Source organism: Procambarus clarkii, chromosome 81, assembly GCF_040958095.1.
Source record: "Procambarus clarkii isolate CNS0578487 chromosome 81, FALCON_Pclarkii_2.0, whole genome shotgun sequence".
Classification (NCBI taxonomy): domain Eukaryota; kingdom Metazoa; phylum Arthropoda; class Malacostraca; order Decapoda; family Cambaridae; genus Procambarus; species Procambarus clarkii.
The window spans coordinates 9,262,529-9,288,638 of record NC_091230.1 but is presented as its reverse complement, the minus strand read 5'-3'; the positions used below and the strand labels follow the sequence as shown (position 1 = coordinate 9,288,638).

Here is a 26,110-nt window from a genome sequence, read left to right as displayed (position 1 = left end):
CCATCATATATAATTTTCCAAAAATAGGAATTAAACAAGTCCCTTCTGACCCTGATTATTTCGCCCAAGGGCAATTAACGGCCGCCTCCAGTCATCCCGAAATGTGGTGACCTCGGTGACATGCACAGACACCATTGACCATCCATAATGGTCAATGACCTCATTAGCCAGCCAGTCTTCATCTTCCCTCAATAAAATCGTTTTCTGAGATAGCGTATTAAACCTCTTTTTCATCTTTACATCCATTTTCAATATTTTAGTCAAGGGAATTAAAGGATTGCATTCTGTCAACCCTAATGTGCAATGACGTCATCCTTCATCGTCCCCCAATTAGCCCGTTTTCTGTGATAGCATATTTAAACTCATTTTCATATTTTTGCCCATTTTCAAAGATTATTTCTAGCTATGATCGCATAATGAACATAAGAATAAAATTGCAGAAGGCCTTTGTAAGGAACCTTTCAGGATCTCCTATTTACTTTCAGCCCATGTTAAACCACAACATCAACTGCCACTTTTGGATAAACTGCAGAAGGCATATGTATGGAAAGCAAGTGAAAAAATCTCTATTACGTCATCAATATAAACTGCTGAAGGCATATGTATGGAAAGCAAGTGAAAAAATCTCTATTACGTCATCAATATAAACTGCTGAAGACTCTACGCTTCAATCATGTCACTCCATCAATATGCTGAAGGCTCTATCAATATAGTCCCTTATTGAGCCCTTTCATCTGCGAGTACTAAATATTCTTTGCCTAACTATTTGCTCAGCTTACTTCTCTACACCTGATATTTATAGTGTCCAGCTAAAGATTGTTTATTGAGCATAGGAATGAATGAAACAGCCTACCTCCCATTTCTACGAAACCAAAGAGACAACACAAAGTATGAACTGACCATTGTCTTCTCGTCCTCCTTACCATTCCCCCCCCCCCCTCCCCTCGTACAAGCCATTTAGAAAGCTTGTAAGAAATGGATCCCACAGAACTGATGACAGGCCTCATGGGATTGTTAGGTTTAAGCGTCTTGACAAGTCCATATAGATATGGTAATGAAGGTGATGAGGTAGTAAATTGATTAAGATCTTTATGTTTACGTATCAACTTCCTCAAGCTGCTATTGAAGAACTTGATGATGTCCTCAAGAGGATTTTTGCTGAGTTTAGTGTATGTTGAAGAATCTTGGAGATCATTCATCTTCGAAATATAGGAGAGAGTGGTGGAGTGAGATGAGGTACAATGACAAATAAATGTGAATTAGGTGTACACACATATGAGCCGCATAAGAACTGCAGAAGGCCTATTGGCTCATATGATGCAGCTCCTATTCATACCCACCATCAGGCCCACACATGGATAATAATAGCATAAGATAGTAAATATTTACAATGAAATAGTGAGACAAATGTGTATCAATGATCCTACTCAAATCGCATTTTAATTGATTTATCAAAAATAGATCTAAGTTATATAAACCACTGCTAATGTTCAAATTACTTTCTTTTGTAATCTGTATCAAAGCCGATTCAATTATGTTTCTGTTATAAGTGCTTTTACAATTCGTTATTGAAGAAGCCATCTCCCAATCAATTTGGTGAGCATCTTCTGACAGATGAACAAACAAAGCATTAGACAATTGGCCATGTCTTACAGAGTATTTATGTTGCGAAATTCTACATTTCAAATCTTTAGATGTTTGCCCAACATAGAACTTATTACAGTCTTTACAAGGTATTTTATAAATGACACAATTATCACTACGAGGGCTGTTTCTAACTAATAGCTTACCAACAGTATTTTCGTAGCTAAACGTATATCGTTTAGCTAAACGTATATCTTTAGCTACGTATATCAAAAAGTTTCAAGGCCTTGACAATATTCTCAAACCCAGAGAAATATGGTAAACATAACACATTTTTTGGGCGAATTTTTTCACTGCATATATTATTATAATATGTACGACGTGCTTTGCTACGGCAAACTTCAAAAAAACTCAGTGGGTAACAAAGCTTGAGACCAATCGAATCAATATTCCTAAACTTTTCATCAAAGAATTCTGGACTCACAACTCGAAGATATCTTAGATACATTGAAGAAAAAATTGATTTTTTTTAAGGAGGATCATTGATACACATTTGTCTCACTAATTCATTGTAAATATTTACTGTCTTAGGCTATTATTATCCATGTGTGGGCCTATTGGCGGGTATGAATAGGAGCTGCATTGTATGGGCCAATAGGCCTTCTGCAGTTCTTGTGCGACTCATATTTGTGCCCACCTATTTCCCATTCATTTGTCATTGTACCTCACCTCACTCCACCATTCTCTCCTGCCTATATATGTCCAATACTTGACCTGTAAATCCGCCACCAAGATAATGTTAATAAAACAAGATTAAAACCAGTGCACTAAAACAGAAGCGATAAATAAGCAGGGAAAAAGGTGAAGTCCTCTCCTCCATTTTAAACTTAGACCTAAACATCACAGGAAAAAGGTTATCATGTATATCACCAAACTCAATTACGGGCTCACCATAGTCCGTGCTACACGGACACTTCGTCCTGAGTAGCTAAATCTTTAACAACAACAACAACCTGTAAATCACTCCTTCTGAAGATGTATTAATATACGAAATTACGTAAGGAAATTCCTGTTTCAATTCTTCCTCCGTGGTCTGTTACTGTCACATTTTTAATCACGTTTTTATTTTTCGTGATTTACACACACACACACACACGTCAAGGGAACGACAAGAATGAGAGGAGGGGATGAGCCAGCCTTGCTTGATCTGATATTTACCCTAAATGAGTCGGATATAAGGGAAGTTAAGTTGGAAGCCCCTTGGGAATGAGTGATCATAGTGTATTGAGCTTTGAGTACCTGGTTGAGCTAGGAATTATCACCCTCAAAAAAGAACTGGGAAACAAAGGGCTGGCGTACCGAAAGGGAAACTATGAGGAGATGAATAAATTACTAAGGGATATACATTGGGACACAGAACTCGGAACCAAGTCTGTACAAGACATGATGGACTATGTCACCCAAAAATGTCAGGAGGCTGTAAGCAGGTTTGTCCCAGCCCGACAGGAAAAAACAGAGAAGCAAAGGAAGAATCCGTGGTTTAATAGGGAATGTATGAAAGCAAAGGAGCTGAACAAAAGGGCGTAGAGAAACTTCCGTAATAACAGAACACCAGAAAGTAGAGAGAGATACCAGAGAACCAGGAACGAGTATGTTAGTGTGAGGAGAGCAGCTGAGAAAAGGTATGAAAATGATATAGCTAATAAAGCCAAGACCGAACCTAAGCTACTATACAGTCACATCAGGAGGAAGACAACAGTGAAGGAACAGGTGATGAAACTTAGGGTAGGCGAGGACAGGTACACAGAGAATGACAAAGAGGTGTGTGAAGAACTCAACAAAAGGTTCCAGGAAGTCTTTACAATAGAACAGGGAGAAGTCACGGCGCTAGGAGAGGTGGCAGCAAACCAGGTGACCTTGGATAAGTTCGAACTTACAAGATATGAGGTCAAGAAGCACCTATTGGAGCTGGATATGAGAAAAGCTGTTGGTCCGGACGGAATCTCACCATGAGTATTGAAAGAGTGTGCAGGAGCACTTTGCTTGCCACTCTCCATAGTGTATAGTAGGTCATTGGAAACGGGAGACCTACCAGAAATATGGAAGACTGCTAACCAATATAAAAAAGGGTGTCAAACAAGAGGCACTGAACTACAAGCCAGTGTCCTTAACTTGTATACCATGCAAGGTGATGGAGAAGATTGTGAGAAAAAGCCTAGTAACTCATCTGGAGAGAAGAGACTTCGTGACAACCCATCAACATGGGTTCAGGGAGGGTAAATCTTGCCTTACAGGCTTGATAGAATTCTACGATCAGGTAACAAAGATTAAGCAAGAAAGAGAAGGATGGGCGGACTGCATTTTTTTGGGCTGTCGGAAAGCCTTTGACACAGTACCCCATAAAAGGTTAATGCATAAGCTGGAGAAACAGGCAGGAGTAACTGGTAGGGCGCTCCAGTGGATAAGGGAGTACCTAAGCAATAGGAATCAGAGAGTTACAGTGAGGGGTGAGACCTCAAAATGTCGTGAAGTCACCAGTGGAGTCCCACAGGCTCTGTACTTGGACCTATTCTGTTTCTGATATACGTAAATGATCTCCCAGAGGGTATAGACTCATTCCTCTAAATGTTTGCTGACGACGCCAAAATTATGAGAAGGATTAAGACAGAGGAGGACAGCTTGAGGCTTCAAGAAGGCCTGGACTAGCTGCAGGAATGGTTGAACAAATGGCTGTTAGAATTTAACCCAAGCAAATGTGATGTAATGAAGATAGTGGTAGGAAGCAGTATACCAGACACAAGGTATTATTTGGGAGATGAAATACTTCAAGAGTCGGAGAGAGAGAAAGACCTGGGGGTTGATATCATGCCAGACCTGTCCCCTGAAGCTCATATCAAGAGGATAACATCAGCAGCATATGCCAGGTTGGCTAACATAAGAACGGCCTTTAGAAACTTGTGTAAGGAATCTTTCAGAACATTATATACCACATATGTCAGACCAATCCTGGAGTATGCGGCTCCAGCATGGAGTCCATATCTAGTTAAGCATGAGACTAAACTGGAAAAGGTTCAAAGGTTTGCCACCAGAGTAGTACCCGAGCTGAGAGGTATGAGCTACGAGGAGAGATTACGAGAATTAAACCTCACTTCGCTGGAAGACAGGGTTAGGGTGGACATGATCACCACATTCAAGATTCTCAAGGGAATCGATAGGGTTGATAAAGACAGGCTATTTAACACAAGGGACACACGCACTAGGGGACACAGGTGGAAATTGAGTGCCCAAATGAGCCACAGAGATATTAGAAAGAACTTTTTTAGTGTTAGAGTGGTTGACAAATGGAATGCTTTAGGAAGTGATGTGGTGGAGGCTGATTCCATACACAGTTTCAAGTGTAGATATGATAGAGCCCAATAGGCTCAGGAACCTGTACACCTGTTGATTGATGGTTGAGAGGCGGGACCAAAGAGCCAGAGCTCATCCCCCACAAGCACAACTAGGTGAGTACACACACAGACACACACAACACACACACACACACACAAACACACACACACACACACACACACACACACACACACACACACATATATATATATACAGAAAAAAAGGTAGCCGAAAAAGTTAGGTTAGGTTAGGTTAGGTAGTTTAGGTAGTCGAAAAACAATTAATTCATGAAAACTTGGCTTATTAGGCAAATTGGGCCATGCAAAGTAGGCAGAGAAGTGCGTTCTGGCTACTAGGTACGACATATATATATATATATATATATATATATATATATATATATATATATATATATATATATATATATGTCGTACCTAATAGCCAGAACGCACTTCTCAGCCTACTATTCAAGGCCCGATTTGCCTAATAAGCCAAGTTTTCATGAATTAATGTTTTTTCGTCTACCTAACCTACCTAACCTAACCTAACCTAGCTTTTTTTGGCTACCTAACCTAACCTTACCTATAAATATAGGTTAGGTTAGGTTAGGTAGGGTTGGTTAGGTTCGGTCATATATCTACGTTAATTTTAACTCCAATAAAAAAAAATTGACCTCATACATAGAGAAAAGGGTTGCTTTATCATTTCATAAGAAAAAAATTACAGTAAATATATTAATTCAGGAAAACTTGGCTTATTAGGCAAATCGGGCCTTGAATAGTAGGCTGAAAAGTGAGTTCTGGCTATTAGGTACGACATATATATATATATATATATATATATATATATATATATATATATATATATATATATATATATATATATATATATATATATATATATATATAGTACCTAGTAGCCAGAACTCACTTCTCAGCCTACTATGCAAGGCCCGATTTGCCTAATAAGCCTAGTTTTCATGAATTAATGTTTTTTCGACAACCTAACCTACCTAACCTAACCTAACCTAACGTTTTCGGCTACCTAACCTAACCTAACCTATAAAGATAGATTAGGTTAGGTTAGGTAAGGTTGGTTAGGTTCGGTCATATATCTACGTTAATTTTAACTCCAATAAAAAAAATTGACCTCATACATAATGAAATGGGTAGCTTTATCATTTCATAAGAAAAAAATTAGAGAAAATATATTAATTCAGTAAAACTTGGCTTATTAGGCAAATCGGGCCTCGCATAGTAGGCTGAGAAGTGAGTTCTGGCTACTAGGTACGACATATATATATATATATATATATATATATATATATATATATATATATATATATATATATATATATATATGTCGTACCTAGTAGCCAGAACTCACTTCTCAGCCTACTATTCAAGGCCCGATTTGCCTAATAAGCCAAGTTTTCCTGAATTATTATATTTTCTCAATTTTTTTTCTTATGAAATGATAAAGCTACCCATTTCATTACGTATGAGGTCAATTTTTTTTTATTGGAGTTAAAATTAACGTAGATGTATGACCGAACCTAACCAACCCTACCTAACCTAACCTAACCTATCTTTATAGGTTAGGTTAGGTTGGGTAGCCGAAAAAGTTAGGTTAGGTTAGGTTAGGTAGGTTAGGTGGTCGAAAAACAATTAATTCATGAAAACTTGGCTTATTAGGCAAATCGGGCCTTGCATAGTAGGCATAGAAGTGCGTTCTGGCTACTAGGTACGACATATATATATATATATATATATATATATATATATATATATATATATATATATATATATATATATATATATATGTATGTATATATATATATATATATACATACATATATATATATATATATATATGTATGTATATATATATATACATATAACATATACAGAACTTTCACATATACATAATTTGCACAAAAATACAGTTGCACCATTTACACTTCAGTTTTTTAAAGCACAACTTGCATAAATACACTATTCACTATATATATATATATATACCTACAGTCAAAATGCACTCTCATTAAAATTGCGCAATTTCCTAAAGATTACTTTCACAAAATACCCACACACAGTCATATAATCCAAAAAATTTTTTGCACTTGCACTTGATCATGAAGATATATTTTTCATATAACATATACAGAACTTTCACATATACATAATTTGCACAAAAATACAGTTGCACCATTTACACTTCAGTTTTTTAAAGCACAACTTGCATAAATACACTATTCGCTCAAAAACAATTACATAATATAAATAATTAACACAACTTGCGTCATTAATATTCATCCTTACGCAATTAATACAACCAAATTTGCAATATAGCTACACAACTTGCTATTTCTAATATCCAGATGTGTTTTTCTATCATCAATCCTAACAAACCAGACCTACCCTAACCTATCCTAACACAACAATAGCTAAATTCAACTGAAATTATCACAGTTTAAGTAAATTTCCTTACATTTATCCTAATTATATCAAACCAAAACCCAAACTCTACTAAATGGACCTAAGCACATCACATTAAGAGAATAAGTTAACTGTTAGATCTGTTAATGTCTATATACAACTGTCATTCCACCCTGGGTTACAACTGATTTTTGCAAATATTTTCTTAGGAGTGTGGTATCGTTACTGGGTATTATTACTCATATTTCTAGAACTCAAGAACCTAAGACCTAACCTCAGATACCACATATACTTAGAAAAGTGTCAATTTGGATATAAACCTAACTGCCCTATCCCAAACTTGCCTGGATCTTTGTTGAAAATTACGACTTCATTGTTAAAAAAGGTTTGATTTTGGGTTTAAACCTAACTGTCCCGTGCCTAATCTACCTGGAACTATGTTCTATATTGCAAGTATATTGATTGGAAGGTTAATTTGGGTATAAATCTAACAAACCTGCACCGAAACTGCTTGGATCTTTGTTGAATAATGGATCTACACTCTTAGAAAAGTAATGTTTTTTGGATATTAACCCAACTGCCTCTCGCCTCTCTCTAAACTGTGATAATTTCGGGTAAATTAGCTATTGTTGTATTGGGATTGGTTAGGTTAGGTCTGGTTTGGTAGGATTGATGATAGAAAAACACATCTGGATATTGGTAATAGCTAGATAGACACAGCACTAACTCCGTGAAATGATCTTGGGAATGAGGTATGTTGTGCTAAGACTGAATGTTGGATATTGGAAATATATATTCAATTTAGATGGAATAGGTGAAAACGTGGGTAAAATGTGTTTTGGCTGTGCTATGATACGAACGATTTGGGAAAATTTGGTGGAAATTGTCTTAAATTAGGTAAATTTTGGAGGGTTATCTTAAATTTTGCCAACTTTAATCAAATCTAGCTTTGGATGTGCTATGTCAGGTTAGGTAAGGATATGTATAGTTGGATATATAATATCTTAGGGGTCTTGAACTGGCTTGTACAGAAAATTTAGTAAATCACCCTATTTCGGTTCGAGTTATAGCTAGCATTTGCAATGGATGGACAGAGGCTTCATAGGGATATATGTGAGGATATGGGTGCTGTAGTCTTAGGAATATGGTATGTTATGCCATGAATGGATGCTAGATATTGGAAATATATATTAAATTTAGATGGTATAGGTTAAACTTGGGTGAATGGGACTTTAGTTGGAATTTGATACGATAAATTTGGTAAAAATTTCTTAAATATGGTTAATTTAGTTAAAATTGTCTTAAATTATTTAAAATTTAGGTGAGACAGCATAAATTTATCCAAATTTAATAAAATCTAGCTTCGAATGTGCTAGGTCATGTTAGGTAAGGTTGTGTAGGGTAGGATATATAATATCTTAGGGGGTAATGAACTTTATGGTCTGACGCCTAGGGATGCGTTTCACAAGGCACAACTTACATTTCAAAGACAAATTTACCATGCATTTGCAAAGGCTTGTATTCTTATAATGAATTTTTATATTCGGGTGAGGTGGTGGAGAACGTGATAGAGATGAACAAGTGGATGAAACAGAATAGATATTAATAGGCTATTACATGCATGAACATTAGCAGGTCATGTTCTTGCTGCTACTGTCTCTGTGTTGGTTCGGGGTCTTGAAGTGGTTAATCACTTTATTAACCTAAAGTGTCACGTGATGAAAAATGTGAGTGTCAGACCACGAAGGAAGGATTGAAACAGGAATTTCCTGTTTCCAAGATTTTGAAAACAAAACGTTCAATTAATTTTGTAACTTCATTGTGTTTTTTTTCAAAATGGTGGCACAGAAATCACTGAACGGTTGATTCAATTCACTTCACCTTCTCCTGCCTATATAACCAATCTACTGATTTGTAAATCCATCTGAAGATGCATTATTAAATACGAAAGTGCTTAAGGAAATTCCTGTTTCAATCCTTCCCTCCGTCGTGGTTTGGCACTGTCACATTTTTCATCATGTGCTAATTTTCGTGATTTACACATATAATGTGAACCACGCACTCTATTAATGCTGTTCCCTCAGTCTGCTTTCTTCGTAACCATCTTTGCTACTCAACTAGTGAAAGCACACTGCACTCGCACCCGTCTCAAATTTCTGAAACAATATCTTAGAGAGAAAGTTTTACCGAAGTCTGCTACCTGTCCGTCTTATCAAATTAGGTGATCAACCCTTTAGTGATTTCTGTGCTACTATTTTGAAAAAAAACATTGAAGTTACAAAATCAAGTGAACGTTTTGTTTTCAAAAACTTTAATACAGCAAACAGAAATTTTCATCACGCCATACCTTAGGACTTTAAAAGTTCTTTGATGGATGAAATCTACAGTGACCTACGTAGAAAAATACATCAGTTACAGAATATTCTAAGACGCAAGCTAGAATGTCTGATAAAAAACAGTGATTGGACCAAGAAATCTAATCCAAACAAAGTGTTGAATTTGTCATCTAAATCGATAAGTGAAAATGTGGTTGCTGTTTTGCGTTATGGTATGTCATTTGCCATTTCAAATCAACCCTCTGCAGTTAAGATTTCTAGTTCTTTGTTACAGCTCGAAAAACTAAACTTTCTCTCTCAACAAAACTTAAACCTGGTTATAGGTATTGTTTATGGTTCAATGTTGACGTCTCAAACAAGCAATTTCTCAAGAATGTTCAGGCGAAGCCTACAAGAGTTAGGAGCCGATCCTTTCATTCTTATAACAAAGGCTGACAAATCCAGATCCTTTATTGCCATTGATTTCAAACTTGTACATTAAATTCTTCGAACAAAAATTTGTTAAAAAAATTACCTCTGGAATCATTCCGTGGTTTAGATATGTTAATGATATTTTGTGTAATTGCCTACAAATGTAAATTCAGACTAATTTGTATCTAAACTTAATGATCAAGTCACCTGTATAAAATTTACTATGGAGACTGAAATTGATAAATGTTTGCCATTCTTAGATATTCTTATTCATAAGAAAGATTTTTCACTAAAGTTTAGTGTTTACAGAAAGCCTACATATAATTTATCTTATATTTATTATTTCACAGGGCATAGAAACACTGTGAGACAACCAATTTTTTTATCTATGTATCTAAGAGCTCTTCGGGTTGTTAGTCCAGAATTCTTAGATGAAGAGTTTAAGAATATTGATTCTATTGGTATCAAGCTTTGTTATCCACTCAATTTTTTTAAGTTTGCCGTAGCATAGCACGTCGTACATATTATAATAATATATGCAGTGAGAAAATTCGCCCAAAGAATGTGTTATGTTTACCATATTTTTCAGGGTTTGAAAATATATTCAGGGCCTTGAAAATTTTGAATATTCATGTATTGTTTAATTACGAAAATACGGTTGGAAAACTATTAGTTAGAAACAGTCCTCGTAGTGATAATTGTGTCATTTACAAAATACCTTGTAAAGACAGTAATAGGTTCTATGTAGTGCAAACATCTAAAGATTTGAAATTTAGAGTTTCGCAACATAAGTACTCTGTAAGACACAGCCAATTGTCTAATGCTTTGTTTGTTCTTTTGTCAGAAAATTCTTACCAAATTGATTGGGAGATGACATCTTCAATAACGAATTGTAAAACATTTTCAATTAGAACATAATTGAATCTGCTTTAATACAGATTACAAAATTATGGAATTTGGACATTTCATGTTCAAATGGTGGTTTGTATAATATAGATCCATTTTTTGATTGATCAGTTAAAGAGCAATTTGAGTAGGATCATTAATATACATTTGTCTCAGTAATACCTTGCATCCACTATCTTATGATATTAATATCCACGTTTGGCCCATATGTGGTTTGGGCTACTACTTGGTTTGGCAGCTCCTATTTATATATCCACCCAATCTCATTCATATGTATGTCATTGTATTTCACTTCACGTCACCTCTATCCTGCCTATGTAACATCAATCCAATATAAATGGATTGATGTTACACTGAGGTGAGGGTGGATGTCTTGAGCATTAATGAGGTGTGGATGGATCTGCTGTCAGAGCAGATATCATGAAAAACGCCTGATTGATGTTATAGCTCGTTACAGAAAATTATATGTGTATATCGTTGAAGACTTCAACAGGGGATTGAGTAGTGTTCCTGTGTTTGAGTCTGATATTTAGTACCGATGCGAGGAACATACTTGTTAGTTCATACTCTGTGTTGTCTCTTTGGTTTCGAAGGAATGGGCGGTAGGCTGTTACATTCATTCCCATGCTCAATAAACGATCTTTGGCTGGGCACTATAAATATCAGGTGTAGATAGGTAAGCTGAGCAAATAGTTTGGCGAAGAGTATGGCATACCTGCAGATGAATGGGCTTAATAAGGGTCCATAATAATAATAGAGCCTTCTGCATATTGATGGAGTGACTTGATTGAAGGGTATAAATGGATACACTGGGTATAGACAAGATATTAATAGGATCTTCTGAAGTTTGAATAATTGGGGTCATAATTGAGGTGTTTAAGTGGATACACTGGGTATTAACTGACAATTAAAAGGGTATTGCTGGAGAATCTTCTGCAGACAATAATGATGACATGATTGAGGTGTATTAGTGAATACAATGGGTATTAACTGGCTATTAATAGGGTATTGATAGAATCTTTTATCTCTATTAATAGGGGAAAATCAGCTACCTTTATTCTTATGAATCTTTTGCAATTTTTATAGGTGACATGTTGAAGCGTGCAAGTGGATAAACGAGAATGAAAAGGGGATATTAAATAATTAGAGAATATAATAGACATTAGGTGAGAAATGGGTAAATACCAGTGTGAACATTATGTTATTTATTCACTTGCTTCTCATACATATGCCTTCAACAGTTTATCTAATAGTGGCAGTTGATGTTGTGGTTTAAGATGGGCTGAAAGTAAATAGGAGATCCTGTAAGGTTCCCTGCAAAGGCCTTCTGCAATTTCATTCTTACGTTCAAAATGCAGGCTAAACTAGAAATAATATTTGAAAATGGGCAAAAATATTAAAATGTGTTTAAATATGTTATCACAGAAAACGGGCTTATTGTGGGAAGATGAAGGATGACGTCATCACATATTAGGGTTGACAGAATGCAGTCCTTTAATTCCCTTGACTAAAATATTGAAAATGGGTGTGAATATGAAAAGGGGGCTTAATACTCTACTCAGAAAATGAGCTTATTGAGGGAAGATGAAGACTGGCTGGCTGATGAGGTCATTGACCATCAGGGATGACTGGTTGTGCAGAGTCCCCGAGGTGAGCACATTTCGGGATGACTGGAGGCGGCCATTTAATCCCCTTGGGCGAAAAAATAAGGGCCAGAAGGGAGATGTTTAATTCCTCTTTTTGGAGAATTATATGTGATGGAAGGGAGCAGTTGGTAAATGATACGAAAGAAAAATTAAAACACCCCTAGTGCAAAGACCGACTGTGGGGAGAAAGTAAAAATTAAAACGCCTTTACTACTATGGCCTGCGAGGGGAAAAAATTAAAACTCCCCTATTCCTATGGCCTGCGAAGAAGGAGGAGGGGGCGGACAACGCTGCAGGCCATAGGGATAACTTCCACTACTACGTCTTGGTTTGTGGTAGTGCTTGTCATCTAGGAGAGTAAGGCTTCAGCAACATTACTGTGTTGCCCGCAGGAACATCTCGTGTCACCACGTGGTGAGGCTCCTGGGCGTGGTGGGCGACTACACTCCCGTCTATGTGGTCATGGAGCTCATGCCGCTCGGCGACCTCAAGTCCTTCTTGAAGAAGCATCCGCCTAACTTTCTTACCGGCCAGGTAAGCCAATAACAATTGCAGATAATCTTAGATACATAAATATATAATGCATACAATTTTTAATTCTTCGAGCCTTCCAAGAAAAGTGTAATTTATTTTTATTATAATAGTGTAATAGTTGATATTTAAATGTAATATTCAGAAAATATATATCAGGCTTACTAAGACATAATTATGTCAATAAAATACTGAGGTGTACAAAATGGTCTTCAATAAACAAATGCACAAGAGCCGTGATGAAGGCTCAAAGTTACACCCGGGATGATCCTAGACGCTGCCTTAGTCAACTGCACCACGATATGGTCAAATTTTGATAAATCACGCTATTGTCATTTCTGTGTGTCTTAAATATGGTTACAGAATAAATATGGGCCACAGAAGTAGTAATGTACTAAAAATGTAATGAAATGTTATTATTTATGGTAAATCTGCTCAAGAAAATTTTTCAGTTAAGTTACGTCATGGGGTTGGGGGAGGATCAGGAGGGTCACAGAGGGGGTCGGGAGCGTCACAGGGGGAATGAGAGCTTCACATAGGGGGTCGAGAGCGTCACAGAGGGTCAGGAGTGTCTCAAAAGGGTCGGGAAGGTGACAGAGGGGTGTCGAGAGCATCTTGGGGGGGGGGGGGGGGTCGGAAGCGTCCTATAGGAGTATGAAGGCTCACAGGGGGAAGTTGGGAGCGTCCTATAGGGGTATGAAGCGTCACAGGGGAAGGTCGCGAGCGTCATAAGGAAATATTAGTGATGGAGGCTCAGAGAGACATATAATTTTTGGGAGCCATTTCCACTAAACCTCCAGGGTTTCCAGGTAAAATTTCCTGTTTCCCGCTTTGTTCTTGATGGTTTCTTATGGGAAAAATTCAGACCAAAAATCACTGATTAGGAGTTGAGGGTTTTTTATGGGGGAAATTTGAGGCAAAAATCAATCATTCGTTCCTAAAGGTTTCTTATGGGGTAAATTCAGACCAAATATCACTCATTCGTTCTTAAAGGTTTGTTTTTGGAGAAATTAAAAAATGTTCAGTGTTCAATTTTATGAAATATTTCAGAGTTCGTATAATCATAGAAGTGTATTTAAGAGTTTATGAGTCTTAACTTAACTAAGAAGCTTTCCACAAGACCATTTTTAAGTGTATATGTTCATAGAAGTTTGTTAAGGGAAAATAGACATCTTAGCAGTAAGTTTTATATCCATTTACTAATGTTTCACCAGTAAAGGACCCAAATTATTCAGAGACCAGTTTCAGACCAAATTTTCATCAGAGACCATTTTAAAACCGAAATTGCTTAAAGACCAGTAAAAGACCAAAATATGACAGAGTCCATTATAAGACTGAAACTATTCGGAGTCCAGTTTAGGCCGAAAATTTAACTGCGTCCAGCTTAAGACCAAAATATGACAGAGACCATTATCAGACCGATTTTCATTTGAGTCCAGTTAAGACTAAAATTTGACAGTCCAGTTTGAGATTAAAATTCGTTTGAGACCAGTACAAGACCAAAAATATGTTAGTGTCCATTTAAGACCAAAGTAATTTCAGAGACCATTTTAGACCAAAAATTCTACAGAGTACAGTTGAAGACCGAAATTATTCAGAGTCCAGTTGAAGACATAAGTTATTCAGAGACCAGTTGAAGACCAAAATATTTTAAGTGTCCGTTTTATGACCGAAAATGTGACAGACCAGTTAAAGACCAAAATGTGTAAGAGACCACCTTTATAAGTGTAGTTTTGCTACTAATAGCCCAATTTTAGCCCAATTTAAAACATTCATATTTCAGCCATAGGAAGACAAGAAAATTGTTGTACCGAGTTCTAGCTCCAGTCCCCACCTTAGTTCTCTCTCGTATCTTCTTTAGTATCTAATCAATTTCCTCGAGATTAAAAACTTAGCTATTTCATACATAGTAAATATGATCAAAACAATTTCCTAATACTAGCTCTTGTCCCCGCCTTAACCCCCCTCGAGTATCATCATAAATACCAGAAAAATTTCCCTGAAATTTAAAAACCACTGTATTTCAGACATGGTAAAATACTATAATCTAGTTACAAAGCTCTAGCTCTTGTCCTCCGCCTGTTACAACTCTGTCAATACCCGATCAATTTCCCTGAAATTTAAAGCAGACATACTTCTAACTGCGTAAATAAAGTGTGACGATAATCTCTTTCAAGAGAGATTGAGCCTGCTCTTCCCTACATAAAGTAACTTATATATATACAACAATAAGATGCTACCTTCAAGATACGTCTATTAGTAGCACAAAACGTTTTGACCAGGAGGCAAACGTACCCTAAACTCCCCCCTACTCCACACTCCCTCCATGCCGTCTCGTCACCGACCACAGCAAACTACCAGCCAGCAAACTACCATTCCCAGCCTTCTGATTGGTGACCCGCCGACTGCACACCTGCACCTCAGCGCCTTCTTCTTAGTCGATGTCTGGGCTTGAACCAGTCATTGAAGTTAGAATATCTTGTGCTCTCAAGCTGTGAACAACTAACTGATATACGCTCTGTCTATCAGGTAGATGTTTCTCAGCTAGCGCTTTATTCTGAGCACCTGCTTATTTCATTTTGTCTTTATTTTATGTTTAGAGTAACGTCACCCTTGTTCTTAATTTTTATGTTATATTTTTTGACTAGTTAGTTTGCACTGTACATAGCCAAGGAATTGTCTTTGTTTTTAATTTGCTTTCAATTTAATTAAAGTTTCATTATTCATACTATGTGTTTTGCATGTATTCCCTTACTTTACCACAGACAACAGCCAAGCAGTCGATCTTTTTTTTCTTTAATGTGATAGGCATTGACACCAGCCATTAGGAGGACTGCCGAACATCTACATTCCTTCATTTTCCCGTCACAAAAGAAAATAGTATTACAATATTATAGCTTTTGTCCCCCTGCCTTAGTTCGCTCCTGTAAGTTAATTATTACCTGTGTAAATCCCCTGAGATTTTAAAACCCCCCACTGCATTTCAGACCCCTGTAAAAAAAATCAAGAGATTAACCGAGCTCCCATTCCCGTCCTCCACTTTAGTTCATCAAATTTAACTATTTCAGATCAAGACCCGCTCATCCTATCACCTGTTCAAAGTAAGCATATCCTCTCCTTCAATACCCTTTGTTTACTCAGCTATGTAAATAATCACTAATGAGCTAATTATCACACGTCATTTCACTTTTTTTTGGTATATACAAGAGTTGTTACATTCTTGTACAGTCAGTCTCCGTGGTGTAGTGGTAAGACGCTCGTTACCTTCCCCTCCCTTATCTGCTCCACTCCCCACACTCTTATCTTCCCTTCCTCCCTAACCCCCACACCCCTACTCCCTGCATCTCGCCCCCTTCCCTTCCCCTCCCTTGCTTTCCTTACCCCACAACTTCCCCCTCCTTTACATCTCAGAACTCCCTCTCGACCTTATCTTCCTCTCCATCTCCCTTCATCTCGCGCATTCCCCCTTCCCCAGATTCATTCATCCCTTACCTTCGTTTCTCTCTTACCTCCCCCAACTCCCTTTCGCCCTTATCTTCCCCTCCCTCTCCCTTACTCCCTCTTCATCTCATCTGACCCCCTACTCTCCACTTCATCTCGCCCATTCCCCAACTTAACCAAACCTTCAATAATCTTACTGTATTTCTATGTTTTCTCTTTGTATGATCTTGAAATATCCTCCCAAATGTCCATTCCATATTTTTCCCCTGTTTCTCCATGTTCTGCAAAATGTTCGCAGCATGTTCAGTTTATATTTTTCACCCATTTCTCCATGTTCTTCACAATCTTTTTCACATGTTTTCTGTGTTCTTTATCAAGTTCTCATAATGATCTTAGCATGTTTTCGCAAGTTCAAAGGTCATTCTTCGCATTCTTTGTGTTCTTTGTCAAATATTTTCAATAGCATTACTGTTCCCTCTTCAGGGAATCTCTGTCTTCCATCCGCGTGTATAATATCCATCTTGTTCAGTCCTCATCTCTGTAAAATAGAAGAATAACAGTTTAGATAGCGTTTACACCAGTACAATATTCATCATATGCACAAAAATCTCAAAACAAAAGTACTCACCATTCTAAGATAGTTTTTTCATATGTAGACTCATTCAGCCTGTCATCTTCGCTTCCAAGCACATTTTCCGGCAATTTTCGCTCTTATTGTAATATAATGTTTCATAGCAGCTCAGCATATTTGTAATTATAGCATAAGATAGTTTCATTACTTTCCTATCATTCAGTATATAAGATCCATAAGTAAAATTAGTTTCAAATAGGTTTAATGTGTATTTTAGATCCTTGTTTGAGAGGTGATAACAGAAAAAAATTGCATATTGCCCGCATTCATATGTATGTATTTAGACTCTGAAGTCGTTCTGTGAACATATATACTTTGCAGTCTTGATAACAATTTAAAAACTCTAAAATGTATGGCGAATACACATTTATTCCATAAGAATCTATTATAACTATTTTCTTTTTAGATTTGTACACAGCAGTTCAGTGTTCCATCACTTCCATAGTCTCTTCCTATTGTATTTATTAGAAACATAATCGGATCGTTTCATTATTTTATATATATAAATCGCTAAATAACTTCCTATATATATATTCAACTTTGTTGCTCGTAATATCTTTCAATGCAGTATTAATTTGTTTACAGTTCATGCTCTAGTATTGCACATGACTCGCCAAACGGAAGAAATTCTCAAAACTCCCGTCGTATTTCCAAATATGATAATAACGTTATTTGATTTTATCAGAACTGCAAATTCTAGCGTAATTCTCAAGTTGCCCGATGCTTCTATGGGAAGCGTGTCTCTCAGTTCCTCAGGCGTTAGTCTAAATGTGTCAAGGTATTACAGGCGTTAAAGCCTACTGTATTTTGAGTCTCATAATATAGTTTTGAACATTTATTCGGGAACTTACAAGTTATATCAAATAAATTCGTCCCATCCCATGTAATATATACATTAGTTAAATCACAGTGATCGAAATAAAGAGGCTTATGTGTATATGCTTCAGACATTCTTCCCATGTTTGTCATCATAACATATAATTTATCCGGGATAATGTTCCCCCATGGCTGGTCAATACTTAATCTCTGCTGTCCATTCCATAGAATAAACGTCTTGTAGAGTGTCTTATTAAACGTATAAGTTACTGGCGAATTTTGTTCTACGAGCGGCCAATCAATAGCCTCCAATCCAGATGCGAAAGACGTTATCCGATCAATCCACATCCTAGCTAGTTTAATGTTAAACTTGTATCCAGGTTCGTTACTATTTATAACCCACGGATCGGTGTTGAGTTATAATCTCAAACGAATATCAACTCCATCCAAAAGATGTTCTCTTAAAGTTGTAATATTCAATAACAGTTTAAGGCAGCAGTTTCCTCCCTCAGTTTTTAACTATGTATATCGAGATTTAAGGTCCGCTGAGGCATTCTTAAAATAATCTGCGTCATATTTTTCAGGAAAAACGTCATTATAAAAATTCGTTAGTTGTTTAGACCGTTCTGCTTTACATTCAGAAAGCGTTCTCATTAGTTTTACATAGGATAAATATGAAAATAATGAATTAGTTTTCACCACCTGCTCATTTAAATATACAGTTACAGCCTTAAACATCGTCTGGGACAAGCCGTTAACTATTGACGCATTTTTAATATCTGCTAAAGCTGTAATTCCATCAGGTCTCGTTAATTCAACCATCAGTTCTAGCGCCAGGCTTGAAAGATCAATAAATTAACCCTTAACTCTGGGGATACAGCATTCGATATAAGAATCTTTAAATTTATTGTTAATACTTGAATTCACAGGTAAAATATCTTGCGTCTGTCTTGAAAATATCGCACTTTCAACCATTCTATGCGCATTAACTTTAGGAAAGCCATCACTTATAGCAGTTGTATAGTTTTCTAACTTGCAATGCAGCACTAGGAGCCTTTATACTCATCATGGTTAAGTCTGTTATATAACTATAACTGTTTTATGAAAACACGTCTTTATATCTGTCTATTCTCTTTATATATGCCGGTTGTATCTTTTTCTTTTTCTTTATTCGCCCACCTGCTAATAGTTTTGGGCTTATGCTCTTCAATGTTTCCATACTGCCCTTCCTAGTAGCGTCCTTCAAAGTCCCTTGTTCTGTATTTATATCCTGCAAAACATTCTGTCTCATTGTCAATGCAGCTGGAATAATAGTTTTTAATAGGAAAGGAGTGGCTTTGCGAGCTAGGCCAGTTAAGAAACTTAAAATTCTATCCCCTCTTACAAGTCTTCTCTCAAAAACCCTAATATCGCCTAATCCTCCATCTGTATATTTCTGTATTTAAAATAGTAGTTAGCTCTATGCAGTTATTGCTCGCTAAAATATTTGACTTTAAGGTGAAAGATGTATTCACAGTATTAAAATCAGATAAATTTGTATTACTCAATAGAAGTTGAAGTGAAATATGACTTTCCTTATCATTCTTCTAAACTGCAAAATAAGATGTAGACAAGAATATATTCTTCAAGCACATTTCGTAAGCTTTATTAGAGTCTAACGGCAGCTGATTATGTAATCTGTTTTCAAAGACGTTTGTAGCATTGTTTTTATAAACATCCGTATCTGAGTTACTTGCTGAGTATATAACGTAACTATCCATCCAGTTATCTAATATTAATTTATTAAAATAAACAGAAACACGTATCTTTAAACTCACCATAATATAATATCTAGGATGATGTTCCTTCATCTCCCGCCTTCATCCGCCTCTTCAAACTTGGGGGAGGAAACACTCGATTTTTTGAATCTACATTTTATAAACAAATTTTTAGGCGTTGATGTAAACAAAATTCGATTATGGGCAATTTTTCTTCTGAGAATAACTATTTCGGAGAGCACATCCTGCCTATGACGTCGTCAACAATATTCAATCTAGTAACTGGAGATGTGATGTTCCCTTTCTCGTTCCACTGTACAAGTACAGTTGTATTAAAATAATTTAACAGGGAGACTGTAAAATTATAATCTTTAAGATTTAATCTCAAGTCTATCAAATGATGTATAACAGGATATGTTCTCAGTGGCGGATTCTCTACATTTACTGCCATAGGCTTCTGCTGATCAATAACTTTTTGCGGTACAAGATAGAATTCTTTCATTATTACTTATTAAATAGCTTTGAGATAAAAATGATAGCTATGGAAAGTAAAATACCCAATAAGTTACCTCCTCTTTTACTCGTAAATATTTCTTTCTTGAGTGACAGCTTTCTTTTTACTGGCTAATGTATGGAGTAGAGCTCTATTTTTAGAAAGTCCTTATAAAATTGACTTTCTAACTTCAATTATATTTTTTAAGAAATTAATAAATATTTCAGATAGGCAAAGTATATGTTGTTTTTTAAGATTCCTAATTATCTTTTTCCTGGATGTAATATTAAGTTTAGCTAATAGTTCAATAAAACCGCAATACTTGCTAACTAATGGCTGCTTCTTGATAGTTTCCTCAAGTCATTTGAATTCACCCACTGATCAAATGAACTGTCGTAACCGACGTATCTAACTTTATATAAAGTAGTATTTCCAACTTTACGTTTACTTATAATTCTCTCAATATCAAATGTCTCTGACAAGTATGTAGGAGTCAACTCCTCTCTGTAAAACCCACCTTCTATAAGTCTGTTATTTAAATCCTTTAGATAATATAACTTAGATAATAAGATAATATAATTAATTTAGTTAATATATACAGGTTGCTTGTTATCTATTTGAGCAATATTAAATATTTCCGTGGTGTTCTGCTGATGAAAACCTCCGTTAAACTTTGAAATACGATTAGATAAGGCCAGCCGTACTGTATCTCCCACAGAGAGAATACTGATGCGCGGTGTAGTCTGTTGCTCCCTTTTATGCATGAGCTTAAACTGTCAAGTCACATCTTGAGGTGAAGATAAAGCATGTACATCAATAGGTATTTTCCCCTTTAATCCACTATAGGGTGTTCTGATATATGTTTCAATCAGGTGGGGTCAGGACATTTATATAGGTTAAGGTATTGTAAGCCGGTAAATATTTATATATGTTAGTTTTCAATGTTTATATATATCTCTCTGCAATGCTGGCTTTAGTTTCCTGAGAAAGTACACTGTATAGTTCGATGTTTGTACCATCTAACATTCGTTTCATATATTTAAAATAAAATTGTCCCCCCTTATCCGTGTTGCGCTTCCTTATGCATTTTGATGAAGGTAAATCCAGAATAGCTTTCATTGCTTTGCTTACACTCTGCCCTGATTTAGTGGTCAGTGGAACAACGTGAGCAAACCTCGAAAATATATCAACACAAACTAATAAATATTTAATATCCTTATTGTGTTTAGCTAACAACGTCATGTCAGCCAAGTCGCTGATAAAGAAGGCTTTAGGTTTTGGTGCTAAGATACGTCTGTGCTTAAATTTACGTTTTTTTTTTAATTGATGTAAGGTTTTTGCATTTGCATTAGACATCTTTAAATATTCTTTCAGATCTTATAAAGTTAATTTAGGGATTATTTTCTTTGCAGCCTTATACAAATTTAAAACACCGCCTAACCCGCCTATGGACTTGGGGTCATTGTATATTCGATTAAGTGCTTGTGTAAGATATTGATACACTATTTCATAAGGGGGTTCATTTACAATATTTCCCCTAAATATTATTGATTCAGGTGTTTTAACGCCCAAGTCAACTAGTAAATACACATACTGTCTAGTAATCACTCTCTTATATATATTTAAAAAGTTCTTGTCATTTTGCTTGCCGAATATTTGTCAACCTAATGTTTCTATCTGGAATAAGTCTCTCGATTTAAACAGAACAAAATGAGATGCATTTAAACTTATAGATCTAGAAAATTTCCCACTTAAAAATATATTTTGGGCAATAAAAATAACAGATGTTCTCATGCATTCCTCTAGTGAAAATATCATTTACTATTTTAGAGTATGTAGATTCAACTTATAAGTCATCATATACCGCCAACATATATACGATGTGTCCGCTGGAGAACTATCGTCTAGGGGATTTACAATTTCTGAGGAATAAGATATCATATATCTAACTAGCAGTACCCAGCCACGCTTTGCTGTGGCTCACCAACGCAAGTGCATTTGCTGAGCCACAGCAACCTTCCCTGTCCCCCAGTTCTCTCCACCATTCCCCACTCATCCATCCCCTCTTCCTTCCCACCATGCCCCACTTCCCTGTCCCTTTGTCCTCCCCACCATTCCCCACTCCACCATCCCCTCTTCCTTCCCACCATGCCCCACTTCCCTGTCCCTTTGTCCTCCCCACCATTCTCCATTCCCCCATCCCCTCGTCTCACCATCCCAAACTTCCCTATCCCCTCGTCCTTCCCCCACCATTACCTCCTCCTTTCCCTCCATTACCCCCTCCCTTGTCCCCTCGTCCCCTCAACCCCCCCACCATCTCTCACTTCCGTCCCCTCATCATCCCTACCATTCCTCACTCCCTCATCCGATGCCTTCCCAAATGGTCTGATGGTCCCATCAGAAAATTGGGAACATCAAGTGATCTGATGTTCCCATCACTGAAATATAAGAAAAACAATTAAACAATGAACTTAAAATATGAAAAGGAAAAAAATAAACTATACTCACGAAATGAACGGTATGGTAAACAACACAGCTCAATTCCAACGCAATTCACATAAAATAATTAAATCAAAATGAAAATTAATCAAAATGTATGAAAATTCAATTTATCAATGCAATCAGAAACATTCAAATGGAATTATAACATATTTAGTATATCATGTGTGTTACTCTTACATGCAACAGATGGCCCTGTTTTTCAAGAAAACCATTGTTTTACCTGTAACTGGTGTGGCAGCTATGTTTATACATATGAAATGAACGGTATGGTAAACAACACAGCTCAATTCCAACACAATGCCACACAAAATAATTCAAAAAAAATTAAATAAATCGAAATGTATGAAAATAAAATTTATCAATGCAATCGGAAATATTCAAATGGAATTCGTGACATATTTAGTATAGCGTGCATGTTGCTATTATGTGCAACAGATGGCGCTGTTTTTCGAAAACGCATGTTTTTACCTGTCACAGAGGTGGTATCTATAAGTAGGTATATTAAAAGATGCGCATATTCGAATGGAACGTTGTTTCAAAATTTCAAAGCAATCGGTGAAGAACTTTCGGAGATTACAGAGTGTGTTGCTCTTACATCCAACAGATGGCGTTGTTTTTCAAAAAAAACATGTTTTCTCTGGTCACAGGTAAGGTATGTATATAGTAGGTATATAGAAACACGCGTCTATTCGAATGCAATGTCGTGTCAAAATTTCAAAGCAATCGGCAAAGAGGTTTCGAAGATTTCTCTCCCATGAAAAAAACAGTTTTTCAAAAGAAGCATGTTTTTTTCCGTCACAGACGTGACATCAATAAATTATGTATATAAAAACCTGCTCGGATGCGAATGGAAAATTGTGTGAAAATTTCAAAGCAATCGGTGAAGAACTTTCGGAGATTAGCGATTTTGAACAAACGAACATTTCCATGTTTATTTATATAGATTAGTGGATGGGCTTTTAACTCTTTATACCCGCTTCTACAGATAATTATTTTAGCAAAGTTCTGTTGATATTTCTCTATCATTTTAGAACATAAATTGCTCTTCCCACCATTTGAAAATCCTGCTATAATAATTCTTATTGGCTCGCTAAATATATTCAACTGGGCATCAGTAATAACTTTTTTCTGCCCTTCCATGATGATGATTGGTAAAATAGACTAACTACCAATATATACAGAAATGGGTATTTAAACAAAATGTACTTTCAAGTTTTATTTAGAAAGTTATCAATACAGTAACAAATTAACATAAACATTTTAACATAGACATTGAATCATATTTTAAAATAGACATTGAATCATATTTTAACATAGACATTACATAAAAAAATTTGAACACAGACATTACAATATGTTAGTTATTATAAAGGAACATTTGCTGGACGGTTTTATCCCGGTTATTCCACAGATTAAATATGGGGAATAATGGACGTCTTGCTGGGGGATTATCCTCAATTACCCGTTTGTCGACATGCACCTCGCCATCTCCCTGATCCTGATCCTTTACCTGTACTACCGGTATTTCATGCTCTGGTATGTCTGGGTGACTGTATGTGAGTGACTCTGTTGGACTAATTTGGTACCGCTAGTCATCAAAAACTGAAAGGACGCACTTAGTGTTTTTACATGTGCATCTCTGATCGCTAACGTTACGAATAGAGCGAGATATGAAATGAAAGTTGTACTTGTTTCTAAGATATTTTGGAATGATGCGTGCGACAGTTTTTTGCTGATGATATGGAATCCCTTTACATTTGCATATGTGTTCTGTATCAAGAGTAAGGAGCGAATATGTTTCAGGCTTAAGAGCAACTAGTTCTGTTATAATTTTATCCTTTACTTTCGACTTGTGGAGTCCAAGCTCACCTTTACGAGCAGCTGGGATGTGCTCCATCATAATTACTGAAATCTAAGTAATCTACTCGAGGAGTTTTTGTCATTTCCTGGAAAGGCATCTTTGCAGGCTAGAGTGAAAATGAATGAAGAAGAAGCACAAGATCTACAAGAAGCAGATCATCAGTGTACCTAGCTTCCTCGGGAGATACCTGTTTTGTACCACATAAGATCCAATACCCTTTCTCTAGATTACAGGGAATATGTTCTAACACTTGCCCTATAACTGATAACTGTCTAATAATAATAAGGTCAGATAACTGTCTAATACCTTCCTGGGGAAGTAACAGCCATGCACGCTGCATATAAGCAGTTGAAATGAAGACACAAGATGTGAGCATCTTTATCAGAGCTGGGGTTGGATGTGATGTCTCATTTATAGCCAGAGTGAACTCTCTTAATGATGATGTGAAACCCCCTCTAAGACTTCTTCTAAGCATGTTGTATATATTTTGATCATATACATAATCCAGCACAGCTTGAGATTTGAACAAGAACGCATCCAAAGTGTATGTAGGCAGTGGTATGTACAAGAAAATGTCTAATTTATAAATTTCCTTTAAGGATTTGCACTAGAGTGTAAATATATCAAACCAGGGTTTTACACAACTCCCCCATGCACTCGAGCGATGTCAATAGGCCGTTCGCCCGTATTTTATTACACACACATTACACACTGACATAGCTCGAGTGCATGGGGGGGAGTTGTGTAAAACCCTGATTTGTGCCTCGGAAAGGCTGCAGGATCCAGTAAGTTCAGTAGAACTTCGGTTTCAACTCCTTTTCACTATGTCGTAGCTCAGTCGATTAAGACATCGTCTGGGATGCTCTCCGACGCAGGTTCGAATCATCGTCACGGCCATTGTGGATTTGTTCATTTGACGCACCACGCAATTGTGATTTCTGAGTGTAATGAATTAAAGGAGAAGAGGGAGAACGGCTTATTGACATAGCTCGAGTGCATGGGGGGAGTTGTGTAAAGTCCTGGTTTGTGCCTCAGAGAGGCTGCAGGATCCAGTAAGTTCAGTAGGACTTCGGTTTCAACTCCTTTTGACCATGTCGTAGCTCAGTCGATTAAGGCAACGTCTGGGGATGCTCTCGGACGCAGGTTCGAATCCTCGTCACGGCCCTTGTGGATATGTTCATTAGATAGATAATACTTACGAGCTGGGTTGTTGATTCTTCCTCCGCCGCCGAGTACAAGATTCTCGTGGGTACGAATGGGAACTCCAGTAATGTAAAAAATTTCTGTATTATTAAATTACTTGTTTTATTGACTAATCTTGATTACTTGTTACAATACACAATTATTAATGTTTAAATTACGAATGA

General features: G+C 36.6%; 1 protein-coding gene across 1 annotated transcript in view; it reads left to right on the top strand.

The window, feature by feature from the left end:
- LOC123773031 (insulin-like peptide receptor) overlaps positions 1–26,110 on the top strand; it is a 531,432-nt gene that overhangs the window by 390,238 nt on the left and 115,084 nt on the right. The window contains exon 25 of the mRNA XM_069315507.1: positions 13,104–13,245. Within this exon, the coding sequence (XP_069171608.1) occupies positions 13,104–13,245 (142 nt within the window). The remainder of the gene's footprint in view (positions 1–13,103; positions 13,246–26,110) is intronic.